Source organism: Pygocentrus nattereri, chromosome 24 (genome assembly GCF_015220715.1).
Source record: "Pygocentrus nattereri isolate fPygNat1 chromosome 24, fPygNat1.pri, whole genome shotgun sequence".
Classification (NCBI taxonomy): Eukaryota; Metazoa; Chordata; class Actinopteri; order Characiformes; family Serrasalmidae; genus Pygocentrus; species Pygocentrus nattereri.
The window spans coordinates 29,072,996-29,095,344 of NC_051234.1; the positions used below are offsets into that span (position 1 = coordinate 29,072,996).

Consider the following 22,349-nt stretch of genomic DNA (forward strand, 5'->3'; position numbering starts at 1 on the left):
AAAGTGAACCTTAAGTTTAGGTTCAGCCCAGAGTCTGGAGTCATTTGTTGGACAGCGTTTCGTAAGCGCTGCTGTTGGCAGCGGAGAGGATGACAAAAGGGAATTTCCTAAACGGAGAGCAGTATGGAGGTTTAGAGGAAACATGAGAGGGGGAGTAGCTGTGGGAAGGCAGCCTGGCCCTCCAGCGCATGGGAAAGGCCGGGGGCTGTGGAGTCAGCGCTGTGGTATGCCAGCTCAATCTCACTTCACCTTCACCTGTGGAACCGGTGGCCTCAACGGCCACACCTCCAACCTCCACCGCTAGCGCTGTAGAACGTAAAGTAGAGGCAGTTAAACAGAAAGCAAATGTTTATGACAGGAAATCTACCTAGTGCACTGTGACGGTGCAGAGCTGTGGACGAAAACCAAGACGATTTGCAAAGTCAGATGCGGTTTTGGGCTGTTTTGCTTGTAAAACATTGTAAGTTTCATGTGTCTGTAGGCCTCCACACTACAACACACTGCCGTGTGGTAGGACTATATATGGTGCTGACCAAAAACCTTTCTTTTTCCTTTTTTTTTTAAATTCCCAGTGAGATGTGTTGTGTCTTTTTTTTCTTTTTAGGCCCTGATGGTTTTGACTCTTGGCTATATATGCTCTTGTTTTCTTTGGAACGTCTTTGGAGTAAACTCTGATTGCACAACTGTTCGATTGACTGCTGAATGTAGCTCTGTTGAATGTCTGTTTCGCTCAGTCCAGCAGGAGATGTCACCCTTGTGTTCTTCACTGTAGTGTAATTGCAACACACACCTCCTCCCATGAAATCAAGCATTACAGAGTTGATAGAAATCAACTGTTGTTTTCCTGTCTTGTGTCTTTTTTTGGCAGCCGTATCTCCTACGGATCATCTTTTGAGTCTTTTATTGTCAGTATCTCAGGGCTGAATCTCAAATGACTCCTTGCACCCTAAGTAGTGCACTACGTAGGCCGTGAAATAACTTTAGTTCCCAAACATTGCATGATATGTCCACATAAGAGACATTTCTGTTTGCTTATGAGCTGCACGCCTTGCTGTACAGCCTTCAGTGCACTGTTTGGGCTTGGAAGGTGCTTTTGCAGTGCACTTTATAGGGAGTGCGGAGCTGCTTGAGACTTAGCCTGAGAAAAGTCCATTTTTATTTACAGCCTGCAGGCACAGCGTAGCATGTCCTTCTAACTGGAATAACCTGTTGCTTCTCGTGCCCCGACAGAGAAACAGCTCTTGTGCGAAAGTCACTTATGCCAGGACACTGAATGGGTCACCTGATCCCCACCAAACAGCAGAAGGAAGAGGATGAGAAGTTGCCTTTTTCCCCAGCAGCTACAGAACCTGATACTTAGCTAAACTGTCAGCTTTCTAGTGTTAGATGTTACCCTCAGGAAGTCTTGTCATGCTATAGAGCTTTTGAGTTGCAGAAGCTTATTATTTTCTGCAGTGAAACTTGGAGTTAATTATTAATCCTGGAAAAAAAATACAGGCCCTCTCATTATTTCAAAGGAAAACAGAACCGAAGGAACTCGGCATGAATGTGAAAGTTCACATACCTAGCTTGCCAAAGAATGTTATCTTTCGACTAAGGTTCACATTGTTCATTACTTCCTGACTTTAAGGGGCAGCCGCTTGGTCAGAGCCAAGTTTGTCTTGGTGCTTTGTTTTTGCGGATCGTTAAAGGGCCCATATCTGTTTGAGGTTCACTTTTTAGGTTTGAAACATGGTCAGAATTAGTTTATAAATGACTGTTTGCCAAAGTTTAGCTTAGAATAAAAACACGACTGTACTTTTTAGGCTTATGTGTGACAGTGGCCTTTTGGATTTTTTATATAAAATAGGAATTGATGACTTCTGCATTTAATCAAGTAACATTTTACAGAAGTCATCACTACTTTCATTCAGTTATAAAAGCTGTAAGCGCTGTTCAGTACAAGCCAGTGATAAAATAAATATTTATAACATTTAATTTAATTAAAAAATGATGCCACTGGATGTGTATATTTGTATTTATATGTTTTGTTTCAACTAAAAGCTCCAATTATTTCCAGACGTTGCTTCATTCTTTGAAATTAGCTTTGTAATGCTGTGCAAACTACCCCCATAATGTGTGCCAACCATCCCCATGTCAGGGCTGGATGGCATAATTCACTTTCGCATGACCATTTTCTAAACCTCAGCTTACAATTACAGTCTATGGTGCTGCACTGTTAAGACTGATATATGCAAATGACCTCTGTTCTGACTGGCTGGCCTGCATTGTGCCTCGTTCATTAAAATTCGGAACTTCAAATTATTATCGTGACCCTCACATCAGAGCAGGCCATGTAGATTTGGTGGCTTTTTCATTTTGGCCAGGTACAATATTTGGACATGACTTGTATTTGCATATTTGTTGAAGTCAGTTAAATAAATTTTATTTTATTAAATAAGTTTTATTGACAAAATGGGCCACAATGCACCATAATTTGTATGTTAAAATCACTAAAATTAAAAAAAAAAATGAATATACTAAAATTAAGTAGCAATGCAGGGGACTGGACTCTGGTCTCAGCTTTCTCACCGCTCATGAGTTTTCATGTGTGGGTCGTTCTCCATATGGAGTGGAGATGAGAACGATCCAGAGAGAACTGAAGACAGCTATCAAGGAGGCGAAGAACAAATATAGGAGGAAGCTGGAGTGGAGGGAGGTCTGGAACAACAGAGGAGTAGAGGTCAGTGTGGACGGGGCCAACAAGCTAAATCTGTTCTTTAACAGATTTGACACTGCACCATTCCACCCAGCCCCCCTCCCCCTCCTGATAGCCTGCCCCCCTCCTGTGACAGCCCATCTCACACCTCCATTCCTCCCCTACCCGTCACCTCTACAGTGTGTCTCACTGCTGACCAGGTGAGAAGACAACTGAAGAGACTCCACACAAACAAGGCTGCAGGCCCTGATGGGGTTCCCCCCAGGGTGCTTAAAGCCTGTGCCGCCCAGCTTTCTGGAGTACTTCAACATGTCTTCAACATGAGCCTGAGTCTCCAGAGGGTCCCTATGATGTGGAAGACATCCTGCATTGTTCCTGTTCCAAAGACGCCACAACCCAGTGACGCCAAGGACTACAGACCAGTGGCACTGATGTTCCATGTCATGAAGACCATGGAGAGGCTCGTCTTGGATCAGGTCCAACCCAAAGTCCAGCCTTTTGTAGACCCCCTCCAGTTTGCCCATCAGCCCCGCCTGGGAGTTGAAGACGCCATCATCTACCTGCTCAACCGAGTTTATGCTCACCTGGATAAGCCAGCCAGCTCTGTGAGGGTCATGTTTTTTTACTTCTCCAGCACATTTAACACCATCTGGCCAGCTCTTCTGGGTGATAAGCTCACAGTGATGCAAGTAGATGCCCCCCTTGTGTCCTGGATTGTTGACTACCTGACTGGCAGACCACAGTACGTACGCCTGCAGCACTGTGTGTCAGACAGAGTGGTCAGCAACATTGGTGTCCCACAAGGAACTGTCCTCTCTCCCTTCCTCTTCACCCTCTACACCACGGACCTCAGCTACTGCACAGAGACTTGCCACCTTCAGAACTTTTCTGATGACTCTGCAATGGTTGGATGTATCAGCAGGAGTGATGAGGATGAGTACAGGGCGACGGTGAAGGACTTTGTCGCATGGTGCGAGCAGAACCACCTGCAGCTCAACGTGACAAAGACAAAGGAACTGGTGGTGGACCTGAGGAGGGACAAGGCACCGGTGACCGCTGTGTCCATCAGGGGGGTCAGTGTGGACACTGTGGAGGATTACAAATATCTGGGTGTGTATATTGACAATAAACTGGACTGGGCTGAGAACGTCCTCTACAGGAAGGGCCAAGGTCGTCTCTATTTTCTGAAGCACCTGAGGTCCTTCAACATCTGCAGGACTATGCTCAGGATCTTCTATAAGTCTGTGGTGGCGAGTGTTATCCTCTATGCTGTTGCATGCTGGGGAAGCAGGCTGAGGGTGGCAGACGCCAACAGACTCAACAAACTGATCCACAAGGCCGGTGATGTTGCCGGTGTGGAGCTGGACTCGCTGACAGCTGTGTTGGAGAGGAGGATGCTGTCTAAGCTGCAGGCCATTATGGACAATGACTCCCACTCACTCTATGACACGGTGATGAGGCACAGGAGCTCATTCAGTGCAAGACTCATTCTACCGAAATGACCACAGCGCCACAGGAGGTCATTCTTACCTGTGGCCATCAAACTCTGTAACTCCACCCTCAGTGTGTTTCATCTGTGCAAAATTCAATACCTAACAGTTCATATGTGTAATAATAACAATTGTGTGTGCAATAACTCAGAGGGACAATAATTTCAATAATTTGAACTGCTTTATACTAGATGTTTCATATTCATCAGTCACCGCCACTTTACTGTATTCAAGTACTTAAATCTCATGTAAATATTGCAAATTTCTCTTTATCTTTGTTTTAAATTATTAAAGTGTTTATTCTTTCACATAAATGGTTGTAACTGTAACAACTCTCCAATAAGCAGTCCAGGTTGAAATGTTGTTTTTTGTGCCGGTTTTTGTGACATCACAAAAACAATGAATTGAAAACAGGCTATTTTTGCAGCTTAGTTTCTACACGTGGAGAATTGAAATGTCAAAACTTTAACAATGTCAACATACTACATCATTTATTTCATTGGGTTTTCTATGATATGGGCCTTTTAAGAACCACTCTGCTCAGATGACACAGACCACAGCTGGCCACTGCTGAATCGCTGCTTTTCTTCAAGGGCCTCATGCTCAATTTATTAGGGAGTTTCCTGAAAAAATAAAAAAAGATTATGTGAGAGTTATTGGCTTAATTTCCTCCTGAAACATGGTTCCTCAGACGCTCGCGTCAGCATTCGGGGTTATTGTTCAGCGGCATTTATAATCGTTTCGCCCCACTGCAGACCAGAAATCTGACAACGTGTAATGCAGCTCTATGGTGACGTAATATCCCAAAATCTGCAACAGAGCAAAAGCACAAAACAAAGCAGTGGCTTTTCATTTTCAGCTCCTTCCTTATGCAAGTGGGTGATCTTATGTATATATATAATATGTATACTATATATATATGTATCTACTCAGAAACGCCTATTGAAAAGTTTAAAAACATACTTAAAGGGCCCATATCGTGGAATATTTCGAAAAAAGGACTTTGAAATAATGAGTAAACATTATCAAAGTTTCTAAACACACCATTCACTGCCCAATAGCTGAGGTACTATATGATATACTACACACTCATATACCTTTTGAATTAACTTTTTCTGTGATGTCACAAAAAACAACCAACCAAATGTGCCAATCAGACTAATTCTAAGGGATAGACAGAGGCTGGAAAAAGATCATGTAAAATGAATTATGACCATTTTTGGCACTTAAAATAAAAAATACAAATCAATTGGTAGAATATGGGCCTTAAAGGCTGTTTTGATCAAAAATGTCCAGAAAGGCTGGTTTCTGACCTCTGCATAGCCCCGTCACGGCAAAAATGCAGCCTCATGACACTTCAGGAAGTTACGTGATGTGTTTTTTTCTCACACTTGATATGTTGGGAGAGACGATGTGTTCCACATTTAAAAAGTGCTGTCAAAAATGAGTTTTCAGCATTTCACACCCTGCGCTGCTCTAAATCCAGTACAACAGGACTACTGGTGCTTTGTAATCAAACATGCAGTTTGGAAGTGTTTAAGTAACAGCAAATCCAATATACTCAGAGAAGCATACTGTGATGCATTGTGACAAAATTTATCACTAGTGATATCACACATGACCTGCCCTAATTAATTATGGTTTTTTTTACAAAATATGAATCAATGACTACTACATTTAATCGAGTAACATTTGCAAGGGTATCTGCTTTCACTCGGCTACAGGAGCTGTACCCTTTGTCCATCACTGGCCAGATAAAATAAATGAAGATTCTTAAAATGTAATTGATTCAAAAATGTCATTCTATGCTTGGTTTTATGTCTTGTTTAATCTAAAAGCTCTGATTATTTCTGTGTTGCTTCATTCTTTGAAATGATAGTCTTTTAATGCTGTCAACTCCCCCCTTAACATGTGCCAACTATCCCTGTAACATGTGCCTGCTATCCTTATGTGTGCCAACTATACTTCCTTAACGTGTGCCAACCATTTCTGTTTTCCAACTATCCCCATAACATATGCCAACTTGCCTGTAACATGTGCCATATATCCCCATAATGTGTGCCAACTATCCCCAAAACATGTGCCAACCATCCCAGTAATGTGTACCAATTATCCCCTTAATGTGTGCCAACCATCCCCACCACTGCAAAACATGAGTTTCTTTGTGAAAGCACTTATTCCAGGAAACATTTTCTCCCAGTATAGCTGAGATAAAGTCTTGTGCAAAGGTTCTGGCAGCCCGGTCACATGACGTTTTGCTGAGATTAAAGTGTTTTTAAGTGAAAATGAGTAACACATTTTGATGCACATTTCATGTTTATTTGCTTTTTTTTTAACGTATTGGCAGAAAGAAAACAAAATATGGCTTATGCAGAAGTTATTGTACATTTTATAATTTATACAGTTTTTTTCCCCAATATGTTACACTGAACAAATAAATCGAATTTGTGCCCCAAAACATTTCAGTGTTCTCTGTAGCAGATGTGCTATCTTATTTTTTTACTTAGGGAATCAACAAAGTGTTCAAACAGCCTGAATACGACTGCATACAGCATGGAGTGAGAATCAGACCGGAAAAAAGACATAAATACTCTGACATTGATTCTGATTAGTGACACAGACTCCTAATTAAACACATCTGAATCACTTCATCCATAATCTGAATGGGCGAATCAGATGGATGTCATTAAATCTGCAGTAAAACTGCGGGAGAGGCACCAGGAGCAGAGCTAATGCAGAACCAGTTAGCCACACGCTGTTCCTGCAGACCTCGAGTCTTTGTTCTGCGTTAATAGGTTTATTTTTTACCAACTCAGTGATGCTTCCAAACTTTCAGGCCTGCACTATAAGAAGCTGGAAGAGCTTAGTGAGAGATGCTCCGTATAAAACAAGTCTTTTCTTGTTCACGGTTTAGCCGCCTGCCTCTCTGACCGCTGTGATTTGTGAGGCAGCGCTGCTAACATGGAGTTTGAGTCCATCAATCACTCCCCACCCTAGGATGACCACTTGGCTTCTCGCAGTCTTTCCGGCCAAATAGGGAGAGATAGCCGACCCTAAAAAAAGGCGGCTATCTGCTGCACATTTTTATCTGCACAGATCAGCGAGAAGGCGGGGAGTTTTCCCTTCTTCACAGCTCATAGTTTATGCAGTCTCCAGTGGAGATCTGATGGTCACAGTACCCCAGACTACCATTTAAAAGACAGATTCATAACAGCATTGGGTCATCGCAGCACTACATCATTAGTAAGGAAAAACCCCTCCGTGTCCCCAAGGGAGGCCTTCCGCCCGCATGGTGACACCGTGATCAGTGTGGATCCGCTTGCTTGGGCCTGAGGAGGAAAGCTGGGAATCTCCCCTTTCATATCCTGCTCATGGTCACGAGTGATATCATGCACTGCCCGGCAAAAGTTTAGGGACATTTTAGCTTCTCAAAATGCTTTTAATGCATGTTCTGTCTGGTAGTCTGCTGTAATTTAACAGATTAAAGGTTAAGCTCAAATTCTAAACTCATGTAAACGGTCACTAAAGTTCGTGAAGTAAAGTAAAGTAAAGAGCTCATGTCACCCCTGTTAAGAAGCTGCACTGATCATTTAGGAAAGATTTTAAAGTTCTGCTGCTAGTTTTTAAGGCTCTAAATGACCCTGTTTGTTTATGATCTTAGATCTGCAGGTACTGAACTTCTGCAAACACCTCTTGTAAAAAATGCAGCTCTTTAAGTCAGTTTTTAGTTTAAACTCTACGTCTCTTTTGTATTTATCTTTTAAATTTCACCATCATTGCCTTCTATGATTTTAAGTTATTATTCATAGTATCTTCTTTTACTTTTAAGCTTTTTAAGCTTCCACCAGTATGAAATGCTTTATAAATATATTGATAGATACTATTATTATTATTAGGAGTAGTAGTATTAGTGTTAGTAGTAGTAGTAATAGTATTAGTGTTAGTAGTAAGCCTAATAGTAGTCATATTAGTAGTAGGCCTAGTAGTAGTAGTAGTAGTATTAGTGTTAGTAGTAGTGTTAGTAGTACTAGTAATAGTATTAGTGTTAGTAGTAAGCCTAATAGTAGTCATATTAGTAGTAGGCCTAGTAGTAGTAGTAGTAGTAGTATTAGTGTTAGTAGTAGTGTTAGTAGTAGTAGTAATAGTATTAGTGTTAGTAGTAAGCCTAATAGTAGTCATATTAGTAGTAGGCCTAGTAGTAGTAGTAGTATTAGTGTTAGTAGTAGTGTTAATAGTAGTAGTAGTAATAGTATTAATGTTAGTAGTAAGCCTAGTAGTAGTCATATGAGTAGTAGGCCTAAGAGTAGTAGTAGTAGTAGTAATAGTAGAAGTAAGCCTAGTAGTAGTATTAGTATTAGGAGTAGTATTAGTAGTAGTACTTCTACTAATACTACTTATATCCTGCTGATACCCAGTAATAGAATCGGTATTGATACATCCCTTGTTATTTGAGTATTATATCCTTTAAGTATTTTATTTAAAAATTAACTGAAAAAATCAAACATTAATCATGAAGCAATGCATCACTGAAGCGCTGACAACCTGTAATGCTCTCGCCATGCATAGTTCCATTGCTTATCCAGGTCAAGGGTATCGCTACAGTCTTAGTATCTTTCTCTTTCTTTTTCTCCCTAATCTCTTGCATTCCTCCTTCTATCACACTTGTTCTCACTTTATTTTCTTCCTTTACTCCTCCTACTTCATCTCTCCCCTCTTTTCCTCTCGTCCTTCTTGCTTGGCCTTCTGCCGTCTGATTCAAATAGACTTTCTTTCCTTCTTTCCTTGCAGTAAAGTAGGGCCTCTCGAAGTTGGGGGCCTCATCTGCAGCCAAATTCTTGATTCCCCAAGTGCAATGAGGCATTGAGTCAAGGCTCCAGAGCTCACCATACGCTCACTATGCTCCCCTAACAGATATGATAGCTTAGTCATCAACAAAAATGACATCTTCATTAACTTGCCTTTGAGGGTTCAGTGTTGCGACATGAACATTCAGACTGTTGAACTGACAATAGGCCAATTCTCATCATTCACACTCTACCTGCTGTAAAATATGGACACGAGTTTCCAAGCGTGACGTACCATTTCCCAGAGCAGCCTGTCTGTGCGCACACACACACACACACACACACACACACACACACACACACACACACATGTTTTATGTATTATGTATATGTTGGCTTTTCTGAAAGGCTTTATGATTTCTGTAAAATAAAAACATAAAAACACAGAATTTTCTGTTTATTTATATTTAATTTTATCATCAGGTTTTATGTATTTTAACCCCCCTTAAATGGCCAGGACCCACTGGTGGGCTCAAACTTTTCTCTTCTATAATTCAAGAATAGCTCAGCCAGTTTGCACTGAAGTGAATATTTTGCCTTGTTTTGCCCTGGACAGCGCCGATATACACACACACATTTTATAAGCCACTACTCCCTCAGTGTCACGGGGGGTGCTGGAGCCTACCCCAGCTGTCATTGGGCGGAAAGCAGGATACACCCTGGACAGGTCGCCAGTCCATCGCAGGGCAGACAGTCAGACATACACATTCACTCACACCTAGGGGCAATGTAGCATGTCCAATTGGCCTGACTGCATGTCTTTGGAATGTGGGAGGAAACCGGAGAACCCGGAGGAAACCCACGCAGACATGGGGAGAACATGCAAACTCCACACAGAGAAGACCCTGATCACCCAGCCGGGGAATCGAACCCAGGCCCCAGCAGTCATTGGGCGGACGGCAGCGCTGATATATTGGTAGGTAAATCCTTGTTTTATCCTGGACAGTGATGATTTATTGGTATTTAAATATGTATGTAGCCTAAGACCACCCTTAACTTCAGAAGCCACCAAGAAATAATTTTGTCCTTTCAATTTAAAAATGAAACATGTAAACACTCTTTACTTTTACAGAATCTGTCTGTTTTCCTACACAGATCCAGCAGCACAAATTACTTTGCTTCTTTATGATATCTTGGAAGATTTGTAATTTACAGGAGTATTTTAAACTACAATTATAATTTGAAGTAAATCTGAAGTTGTTTTTATTAAACCATCCCTCCAAATTCATACTGGTGTAAAATGAAACTGGCGTAGCTGTGACAATCCGTGAGAGTTAATTTGGCGCCATATACCACACACCACACCCCACGCCACCATACCACATCACCACACAACGCATCACTACCACAGCACACACCACACCCCACGCCACCATACCACATCACCACACAACGCATCACTACCACAGCACACACCACACCCCACGCCACCATACCACATCACCACACAACGCATCACTACCACAGCACACACCACACCCCACGCCACCATACCACATCACCACACAACGCATCACTACCACAGCACACACCACACCCCACGCCACCATACCACATCACCACACAACGCATCACTACCACAGCACACACCACACCCCACGCCACCATACCACATCACCACACAACGCATCACTACCACAGCACACACCACACCCCACGCCACCATACCACATCACCACACAACGCATCACTACCACAGCACACACCACACCCCACGCCACCATACCACATCACCACACAACGCATCACTACCACAGCACACACCACACCCCACGCCACCATACCACATCACCACACAACGCATCACTACCACAGCACACACCACACCCCACGCCACCATACCACATCACCACACAACGCATCACTACCACAACACACACCACATCCCACGCCACCATACCACATCACCACACAACACATCACTACCACAGCACACACCACATCACCGCACCACACATCACTACCACAGCACACACCACACCCCACGCCACCATACCACATCACCACACAACGCATCACTACCACAGCACACACCACACCCCACGCCACCATACCACATCACCACACAACGCATCACTACCACAGCACACACCACACCCCACGCCACCATACCACATCACCACACAACGCATCACTACCACAGCACACACCACACCCCACGCCACCATACCACATCACCACATAACGCATCACTACCACAGCACACACCACATCACCGCACCACACATCACTACCACAGCACACACCACACCCCACGCCACCATACCACATCACCACACAACACATCACTACCACAGCACACACCACACCCCACGCCACCATACCACATCACCACACAACACATCACTACCACAGCACACACCACATCACCGCACCACACATCACTACCACAGCACACACCACACACTGCACCATACAAAGAAGGCTTTTAACTTTTTAGATTTGTATACTTGTTTCAGTGCAGACGCCGTTTGACCTGTGGAACACAGTGTTCTTTGTAATATGTAACTAGATTTGAAGTCAGACACCCTGACTGTGTTCTGGTCAGTGCAGAAAAGGACATGAGATTGTCAAGGAAGCAAAATGTGAAAATAATGAAGTGGAAGGGAGGATCTACTCTATGACACAAGCCATTAAGCCAGTGAGTTCAGTGCTAGGCTCAAGCTGTCTCCTGGGTTAAAAGACTCCCCCATGCCCAGACACACACACACAGAGGTTTGTTTTCATACATTGTCAGGACATGGGGTCAAACATACCCTTACTGGCCACTTTATTAGGGACACCTTGCTAGTAAAAGGCTGGACCCCCTTTTGCCTTCAGAACTGCCTTAATTCTTCGTGCCACACTTTCAACAAGGTGTTGGAAACGTTCCTCAGAGATTTTGGTTGGTTATTTGAGTTCCTGTTGCCTTTCTATCATCTGGAACCAGTCTGCCCATTCTCCTCTGACCTCTCACATCAACAAGGCATTTTCATCCACACAACTGACCGCTCACTGGATATTTCCTCTTTTTCGGACCGTTCTCTGTAAACCCTAGAGATGGTTGTGCGTGAAAATCCCAGCAGATCAGCAGTTTCTGAAATACTCAGACCAGCCCGTCTGGCACCAACAACCACGCCACGTTCAAAGACACTTAAATCCCCTTTCGTCCCCGTTCTGATGCTCGATCTGCACTTCAGCAAGTTGTCTTGACCACCTTTACATGCCTATATGCATTGAGTTGTGGCCATTTGATTGGCTGATCAGCAAGCAAGCAAGCAAAATTTATTTATATAGCGCTTTTTACAACAGGTGTTGTCACAAAGCAGCTTTACAGAACAATCAGTATTACAGAGAGAAGAGAAAAGAAGAAAGAAATTCCAGGTCCGAGCCCCCATGAGCAAGCCAGCGGCGACGGTGGCAAGGAAAAACTCCCTAAAAGAGGAAGAAACCTTGAGAGGAACCAAGACTCAGAAGGGGAACCCATCCTCCTCTGGTCAACACCGGATAGCAAACATTATTAGTATGAAGTATTATAGTAAAGTGGGAAAAGAAAGATCTGAGTGTGAGGACTGCACAGCGCTGTACAGCAAGAAGCTCAGTGGTGGTCAAACCGGTCCAGAAGGCTGGTGAGCAGCGGCCCAATCAAGGCAGTAGAGGCAACAGCATCAGACGCACAGGATGGGCAGCTGATCAGCTCGGCAGAGAAAGGAAAGAAAAAAGTTCGTTCTGAGTCAGTTCTGTAAAGAGTGGCTGACCACAGATTACAGTAAAACAGAGCAGCAGAGACTCCAGCAGGTCTAGACCTGACAGGGAAGACTAGTCACCAAATGCTTGACTGTACAAGTAAGTTTTTAGCGTAGACTTAAAGATTGAGGCTGTGTCTGATTCCCGAACATTAGCAGGAAGATTATTCCAGAGCTGGGGGGCTTTGTATGAGAAAGCTCTCCCCCCTGATGTAGCTTTATTAATTCTAGGTACCAGTAGTGAGCAGCACCTTGTGATCTAAGTAGGCGTGATGGTTCACAGTAGGAGAGAAGTTCACTCAGGTGCTGAGGGGCGAGTCCATTTAGAGCTTTATATGTCAGTAATATAGTTTTATAATCAATGCGAAATTTAACTGGTAACCAGTGCAGGTTTGATAAAACTGGACTAATATGGTCAAACTTCCTAGTTCTTGTGAGACTCTGGCTGCAGCGTTCTGGACTAGCTGAAGCTTGTTAAGGCTTTTGCTGGGACATCCAGACAGCAGGGCATTACAATAATCTAGCCTTGAAGTGATAAATGCATGAACTAGCTTTTCTGCGTCCTGTAGAGATAATGCATTTCTTAATTTAACAATATTGTGAAGATGCAGGACGGCTGTTCTAGTGATATTAGTTATATGTGTGTCGAAGGAGAGATCAGCGTCTATCATGACACCAAGATTTTTAACAGATAAGCTTGATGAAACTGAGAGATTGTTAAGTTTTAGTGTTGAGTTAGACAGTCTGTTTCTGGCTAATTTTGAACCAAGAAGCAGGACCTCTGTTTTATCTGAGTTAAGTAGCAGAAAATTATTTGACATCCAATCTTTTATGTCTTTTATACAGTCCTCAATCTTGCCAAGTTTAATTTTATCATCCGGTTTGCTTGATATATATAACTGGGTGTCATCGGCATAACAGTGGAAATTTATGCCGTGTTTACTGATAATGGTGCCTAGTGGTAGCATATATATTGTAAATAATATAGGTCCTAAAACAGAGCCTTGTGGAACACCATACATTACTTTTGCATGAACAGATGATTCACCCTTTACAGTAACAAACTGATATCAATCAGTGAGGTAGGACCTGAACCAGGAAAGAGCTGTTCCTGTTACCCCTACAAGGTTTTCTAGTCTATCTAGTAGGATAGAGTGGTCTATTGTGTCAAATGCTGCACTAAGGTCAAGGAGGACTAACGACGACACATTTCCTTGGTCCGTGAATAATAGAAGATCATTTATAATTTTTACTAATGCTGTTTCTGTACTATGATGTGGCCTAAAACCAGACTGAAATTTTTCATGTAGATTATTCCTATGCAAATAAGGGCTTAATTGTTTTGCTACCACTTTTTCCAGGATCTTAGATATAAAGGGGAGATTTGTGATAGGTCTATAGTTTGATAGTTCACAGGGATCGAGGTTAGCTTTCTTAATCAGCGGTATAATTACTGCAAGTTTAAAAGTTTTTGGGATATATCCGAGGCTAAGAGAGGAGTTTATTATTGACAGAATAGGCTTAGTTATTTCTGGTAAGATTTCCTTGAGTAGACCTGTAGGAATTGGGTCCAGAATACAGGTCGATGGTTTTGCGGAAGAGACTATTTTGACTAGTTCATTTTCTTGAAGTAAGGTAAACGATTCCAGCCTATCTGGAGTGACTCTAATATTCTCAGGGTCTAGACTGGAATTATAAGCCACCAGGTTTGTGGAGTTTAACTGTGTTTTCAGAATTTTCTGTCTAATTTTTTCAATTTTATCACTAAAGAAATTCATAAAATCATTGCTGCTATAGGCTGATGGCATCTGGGGTTCAGTGACTCTTTTGTTCTCTGTTAGTTTAGAAATTGTGCTAAATAGTAGTCTGGGATTGTTCTTATTGTTTTCTATGAGAGAGGAGAGATAGGCTGAACGTGCTGCAGTAAGGGCTCTTCTATAGTCTATAAGGCTCTCCTTCCAGGCGGACTGGAACACTTCTAATTTAGTCAGACGCCATTTTCGCTCTAGTTGCCTGGCCGTCTGTCTTAAAGTTCGAGTGTGATCATTATACCACGGGGCGAGTTTTTTCTGCCGTACTATTTTGCTTTTTAATGGAGCTACACTGTCTAACGTAGATCGAAGAGTATCCTCTAAGAATTTGGTCATAGTATCTAACTCAGTAGGATCAGATGGACAGCTGACTGAAGCTGATAACTGAGGAAGGTTTCTGATGAAGCTGCCAGCTGTGGAGGAAGTTATAGTCCTCTTAACCTGATAGCATGGTGATGAGCGCATATTACCACTAAACTGGATTTTGTATGTGATTAAGTAGTGGTCTGAGACGGCTGTGCTCTGGGGGAGAATGGCTAAGTTATCTATGTCTACACCAAAGGTCAGTATTAAGTCTAGAGTGTGGTTGAGGTGGTGTGTGGGCCCTTTTATAATTTGGGTGAATCCCATGGAGTCTATGATAGATATGAATGCCTTACTTAGTGTGTCGTGAGGATTGTCGATGTGGATATTAAAATCTCTGACAATTATTATTTTACTTGAAAACGTTATTAGGCTTGATAGAAACTCAGAGAATTCCTGTAAGAATTGAGAATACGGACCAGGTGGCCTGTAAATTGTGATTAATAGAAATGAATGTTTATTTGTTCCTTGCTCAAGTATATTAAGTACAAGAACTTCAAAAAGAGAAAATGTAGGTCCTGCTTTCTGGTTCACGCCTAAAGCTTTAGCATGGATGGTTGCTATACCTCCACCCCGACCGCTTAAACGAGGGCTGTGTGCATAGCTGTAGCCTGTGGGGGTGGCTTCATTTAGACTAAGGTACTCATCGGGTCTAATCCACGTTTCTGTCAGGCACAGAGCATCAAAATCATGATCTGTAATAATTTCATTTACAATAATGGCTTTAGATGCCAGGGATCTAATGTTAAGCAGTCCTAGTTTTAGACCAAAGGTGCGGTCGTAGTAAACTGGTGTAACTGGTCTGATATGAATGAGGTTACTAAGGCAAACTTTTCGAGGCTTTTTGATGTGTTGTTTTATTCGGGGAACAGACACAGTCTCAATTGTATTTACACAATAAGCATTTGTAGAAGTGCTAGCAATCGGCTTATTTCTAGCAGTAACACTAGCATGGTGAGCAGTAACATTTCTATTTTTCAGCTATTTGTGTTAACAAGCAATTGAACAGTGTACCTAATAAAGTGGCTGGTGAGTGTATACTTCATATCATTGCTGTTGGAACAAATCCTCGTATCTCCATTTTTGTTGTTTTTCAGTTTTTGACATTATCTGAAAGTGCCTGTTGTAATTTACATTATGCGTACATTTCATGATGAGTAAGCTAGGCTTTTTCTTCTCCAGTAAAGTTAACATTTCTGGAGACACGGTTTTGATCCGACAGCAGTGATATGTCACGTATCACAGCTGTCCAAAAAAGGTTTTTCTTGAGCAGCTGTCGTTTACATTATGTGAAAATTTTATAATAGAAGAATGAATAGAAATGCTTCAAAATTGCTTGGAATAAAATCTCTTTTCATTCAATTTTTGTCAAAAGGAATGTTTTTGCCTTATTAGAATTTTTTGAGAAATATTCCATTTTTTATTATATAGTATGTGTGTGTGTATATATATGTATATATATATATACACATACATACACACACACACATAAATATGTATGTATATATACTTACACCGAAAAACTCCAGCAGTCAACCACAACACACACTATCACACCGCCACCATGTCAGTATTACTGCAGTGCTGAGAATGATCCACCACCCAAATAGTACCTGCTCTGTGAGGGTTCATGGGGATCCTGACCACTGAAGAACAGGGTAACAGAGTATCAGAGAAACAGATGGACTACAGTCTGTAACTGTAGAACTACAGAGTGCAGCTATACAGTAAGTGGAGCTGATAAAATGAACAATGAGTGGAGAAACAAGGGGGTGGTCAGAATGTTAAGCCTGATTGTATGTATATCACGGCATGCAAACACTTTTTATGGCCAGATTGGAGTTTTCTTGTCTTGTTTTAGGAATTTTTCTTCCTTGTGGAATGCTTGTAGTTCTGCAGTATTCTTGGGCTTCCATGAACAGCATGTTGGGGATCTACCCTCCACAGATTTTCAATAATGTTCAAGTCAGTTCACTATGAGGGCATTCCAGAAAAAGCTATACTATCACATTTGCTTCAGAAATTTGCTGATTTGTAGTGGAATACATTCTTCTGTGTACCTGAGCAATGTTTCCTGTGCCACTGGCTGCCACACAACCCCAAAGCACCACAGGTCTACCCCCATGCTTAACAGCTTGCACGGTGTTCTTTTCATCATATGCTGCTCTTTTGATCTCCAAATGAAGCTTTTGTGCTTTTGTTCCATTTCACTTCATCATTCCACAGAACTTGTTTCCAAAATGCCTCTGGCTGATCTACATGATGCTTTGCATACTCCAGATGCTGATTTGAGGTTACAGGTTGAGGATTCTTCCATTCTTCCAACCAACACTGCACAGTAGAACGATGCACCAGTAAGTGTCCCTATATAATAACACATGGATAAGATTTATAGAACCTTAGCAAAAAATTCACTCAACATCAAGAGACGAGGTTTAGTCAAAATATGTACATTTAGAGTTGAAAGGTCACACTGAGTGTTTACATGCACTCAAAAATCCAATCATAATTGTAATTTTTAACTTTTTTGACTTTTTTACTATTGTTTTTAGTGTTATTCTTATATTTTCTATTATTTCTAAGATTATATTTGGTGAATGGAGGAACAGCAAAGTAAGAATTTCACTGTACAGTGTAACTGCCTGTTCTGCTGTACATATGACAATAAAACTCTTGAAACTTGAATCTTGAATTCTGCAGTTTGCTGCTTATTGAAACGGTTGGGTAAACAGCGGAGTAAAGTCTAGAAATCTGATTCAGAGGTCTGATAAAGAGGCTGGATTTCAGCTGAGTAATCAGATTTCTCAGTGCATGTGAGCTCTTACTCTGATTTCTTTCCGACGAGACGCGGCACAACACATTCGGAGTGACCATGAAACCAAATACGTGCTTGACAAAATGAAGGATTTAAAAATTCCTCATCTTCCAGTATGTATGTTCATATTTTCAGGTGTGATTTAAAAAAAAAGACGCTGCCATTTTTCCCATTATCTGACTATTCAAGTGCATGTAAAGTGATGATCGGATTACTGGCAAAGTCTGATTTTCTGCAGTTACTGGAGTCTTAAGTGTGTGTAAACACACACAGTGTTACAGGATGCTGTTTTTTTTATCCACGTGTCCATGTGTAAAAATAACACATTACAAAAAAACACCTTACAAAAGCACTTTTAGACTTTATACAATGTCACGGACAATTTGTGGTTAATTTTTGTCCATGAAGCCAAACACACACACATACACACACACACACACACACAAACAGACACACACACACAAACAGACATATACACACACACACATACACACACACACACACAAACAGACTTTGTAAGACTCTGAATCATGTAGAATCATGCCTGCTCACTTCTACATGAGGCCACCTCAAGCGATCAGTTAGCGATTCTCTCCACTGGAGTTTTTCCTGGCATCAGCAAAATCAAACCAAGCCAAAACTTAACCCTGCGCTGCTGCGCTACTGCTGGAAAAAGCAGAGTTTCCGGCCCGGCCATTGGTCGCCTGGTTGTTTTTCTTTTCCTTTTTCTCCCTCCCCTTCTTTTCTTTGTGTTACTCCTCCTCCCTGTGCAGCGCCTGTGTGCCAGATATGCGCCGGCCTGTTTGCGGCATTGTTTAGGTTGCCTGCCATTCGGAGCAGGTCATGTCAACATTGCGGCCTAGAGAGCCTGCAGTTAAGCACAGCTGGCTGATTGAGATAGAGCAAGAGAACGGAGGAGGAGGAGTGGGACAGAATGGAGGGAGGCTGGAAAGACAAAGAGAATAAGTCAATGTGAAAAAGGAGGCTCTAAAAAGCACAAGGCGGGTTTTTGCGTCCATTGTTCTGCCCGTGAGGGCTTTGTTTCATATATAGTTGGTATTGTTCACATTAATATAGCAAACGATCTACATTCGGCAGATAAATAAACAGTGTCGATGACTCAGCATGGTCACTAACCAACAAACCCTGGGGAAAACTTGTCTTTTCTTGGAATTTTTCAAGTAGGATTTCATTTTCACTCTTAGTTTCGAGGTGACCTGTCCATGCTCCACCCACAAGCTTTACAGTACAGAAAGTTGGCAAAGCTCCCATTAATGTCTTGAACCATTTCAATGATATTTATTTAGCGTGTGTTTGAAAGGCCACACTGCTGTGATGGATTGGTTTTGTCATGTAATTTGTGTTTGGATGGTGCCAAACTTGTGGTTTCCAACCTGCCAAGTTTCAATTAGTTACAATTCTTAAGGCTTTAAGCTCTGAGCTAAATTTACTACAGTGAATGTTTTATCAGTGACCTGTAATGTTACCTTGCAACAGATGCTGTGTAAAGATGCATTTGTGGGCGGAGCATGGATGTGTCAGTTATATATGGAAAAATACCTGCAAAGTAGGCCTGCAATTACTCATCGTCTTAAACATCATGCATTTACTGAACTTTTTAAATTTGTTTTATTAAAAGTGGGGTTTTTTACCTTCATGTCTAATTTATCTTTAAGATAGGTAAAAATGTCAAATAAATAAATAAATAATGCATAATATGTAAATATACATGTTTAAATAAATAATATGCAATTAAAAAATAAAAATAAATTAGTTCAACTATGGGCGGCACGGTGGCGTGGTGGGTAGCGCTGTCGCCTCACAGCGAGGAGGGCCTGGGTTCGATTCCCTGGCCGGGCGACCAGGGTCCTCTCTGTGTGGAGTTTGCATGTTCTCCCCGTGTCTGCGTGGGTTTCCTCCGGGTTCTCCGGTTTCCTCCCACAGTCCAAAGACATGCAGTCAGGCCAAATGGACGTGTTAAATTGCCCCTAGGTGTGAGTGTGTGAGTGTGTGAGTGTCTGTCTGTGTCTGTCTGTCTGCCCTGCGATGGACTGGCGACCTGTCCAGGGTGTATCCTGCCTTCCGCCCGAAGACTGCTGGGATAGGCTCCAGCACCCCCCCGCGACCCTGACGGAGAAGCGGCTTAGAAAATGGATGGATGGATGGATAGTTCAACTATGATGAAAACTATCATAGTTGATATCATATAAAAATAATAGATAAAAAAAATAAGCTGGGCTTTTAGGGAGGGATGCAAAAAAGGATTTATGAATCCTTGGATTTATAACACAAGAAAAAAACGAGGCCATCATTGTAAAATGGAACACAGCAATATCTGTCTGTCTGTCTGTCCGTTTATCTATCTATCTATCTATCTATCTATCTATCTATCTATCTATCTATCTAACTATATTTGTCTGGCTGTCTGTCTGTCTATCTGTCTAACTATTTATCTGTCTGTCTGTCTGTCTGTCTGTCTGTCTATCTATCTATGTATCTGTCTGTCTGCCTGTCTGCCTATCTATCTATCTATCTATCTATCTATCTATCTATCTATCTATCTATCTATCTATCTATGTATCTGTCTGTCTGCCTGTCTGCCTATCTATCTATCTATGTATCTGTCTGTCTGCCTGTCTGCCTATCTATCTATCTATGTATCTGTCTGTCTGCCTGTCTGCCTATCTATCTATCTATCTATGTATCTGTCTGTCTGCCTGTCTGCCTATCTATCTATCTATCTATGTATCTGTCTGTCTGCCTGTCTGCCTATCTATCTATCTATGTATCTGTCTGTCTGTCTGCCTGTCTATCTATCTATCTATCTATCTATCTATCTATCTATCTATCTATCTATCTATCTATCTATCTATCTATCTACCTACCTACCTACCTACCTACCTATCTGTCTGTCTGTCTGTCTGTCTGTCTAACTATATTTGTCTGTCTATCTATCTATCTATCTATCTATCTATCTATCTATCTATCTATCTATCTATCTACCTACCTACCTACCTACCTATCTATCTGTCTGTCTGTCTGTCTGTCTGTCTATCTATCTAATTATTTTCATAATCATTGGAATCATTGTAACTAATAATAAAATTTGATTAATCATCCAGGAAGAAAAAGTTGATTCTCCATTTTTGACATTTTTCAATTTTGACATCATTTGAAAACGCCTGTTACCCTTTACATTCTATGCAAATTTCATGATGAATAGACTGAAAGAAACGACCTGAAATGAGTTGCAAAAAAATGACTTACATTAAAAGTAAAGTGGGTTTGTTCCTTCTCCTGTAAAATGACCTTTTTGGAAGGTTTTCTTCCAACAACACTGATATGATCTTGTTTTCCACTAAGCAAACCTGCTCAGTCTGTAACATGTTGTTACAGCAAACTCTGTATGTAAACCTGCTAACTGACCGATCTATGCTCCGCCCACAAACGCATCCTTTCATAGCTACAGTTGTGAGTTTGGATAAATTTACATTATGAAAAATCCCACCTAATCCCATTTCACACTGAACACGCAACGTTATGATGACTGTAAACACAGTTTTTATTTCTCAAAGGCTTCATTTTGTGTTAAAAGCAAAGTGTCTGACCTGCAGTGTATGCTCCTCATTGTGCTGTTATTGATGAATCATCTTCTGCAGCTGCAGTGCTCCTCCGTCTGAACTCTGGTACGGAGGGCCATTTCTGTTCGCTTTATGCTGACTACCTGTGTTTTACAGGAAGTCCCCGAGTGACTGTCCCATGAGAGTTCTGGTCATTTCTCCTCATCTGCTGTTTATTAGGGGTTGCTGATTTAATCTGGCCGTGACACATGTGGTGAAAAACAAGGCAGAGAAAAGAGCTTAGTGGGCAAAAAGTTTCTCGCTTATGAGACAGAACCAGCAAGCAGACTGAAACCCACTCACACCTTGCATCTGCTGACAGGCGTCTGTAAAAGACAGGACTAGGAGAGGGTGACATGACATTGTTTTCACCAAAAAAACCCCATTGCCAAAAAAAGTCGGGACGCTGTGCAGAACGTGAATAAAAATAGGATGCAATGATGTGCAAATCGTGTAAACCATATTTTTAAAGGAAAATACTACAAAGGCAACAAATCAAATGTTGAAACTGAGAAATTTTTGGAAAAAAAAAGTCCATTTTGAATTTAAAGCCAACATCATGTTCCAAAAAAGTTGGGACGGGGGCCTGTTTACCACTGCCTTTCATCACGTCGTCTTTTCACAAGCTACAGATTTGAAAGAGAAATGTTTTCCCATTTTCACTTGATATAGGATTTCCGTGGCTCAACAGTTCAGAGGCTCATTTATTGTATTTTTCATTTCATAATGCGCGAAATGTTTTCAGTGGTGACAGATCTGAACTGCAGGCAGGTCAGTTTAGCTCCTGGACTCTTTTAATACAGAGCAATGCTGCTGTAATACATGCAGAATGTGGTTTGACATTTGCTGAAATAATCAAGGCCTTCCCTGAAAAAGACGTCGTCTGGAAGGCAGCAGATGTGGCCAAAGCATGTATACATCATTCAGCATTAATGGTGCCTTCACAGATGTGCACGTCAACCATGCCATAGGCACTAATGCCC

General features: G+C 41.7%; 1 protein-coding gene and 1 long non-coding RNA gene across 2 annotated transcripts; one reads left to right on the plus strand and one right to left on the minus strand.

The window, feature by feature from the left end:
- Positions 1 to 142: 142 nt before the first annotated feature.
- LOC119262348 (histidine-rich glycoprotein-like) lies at positions 143 to 11,217 on the plus strand. Its single transcript, XM_037533811.1, has 2 exons — positions 143 to 224; positions 10,307 to 11,217. The coding sequence occupies exons 1-2, from the start codon at positions 143 to 145 to the stop codon at positions 11,215 to 11,217; spliced, it is 993 nt and encodes a 330-aa protein (XP_037389708.1).
- Positions 11,218 to 16,646: 5,429 nt separating this feature from the next.
- LOC119262400 lies at positions 16,647 to 21,716 on the minus strand. Its single transcript, XR_005129608.1, has 3 exons — positions 21,355 to 21,716; positions 18,299 to 18,691; positions 16,647 to 17,295 (listed from the first exon to the last, which is right to left on the minus strand). It is a non-coding gene; the product is annotated as an uncharacterized LOC119262400 (long non-coding RNA).
- Between the last annotated feature and the right edge of the window lie 633 nt (positions 21,717 to 22,349).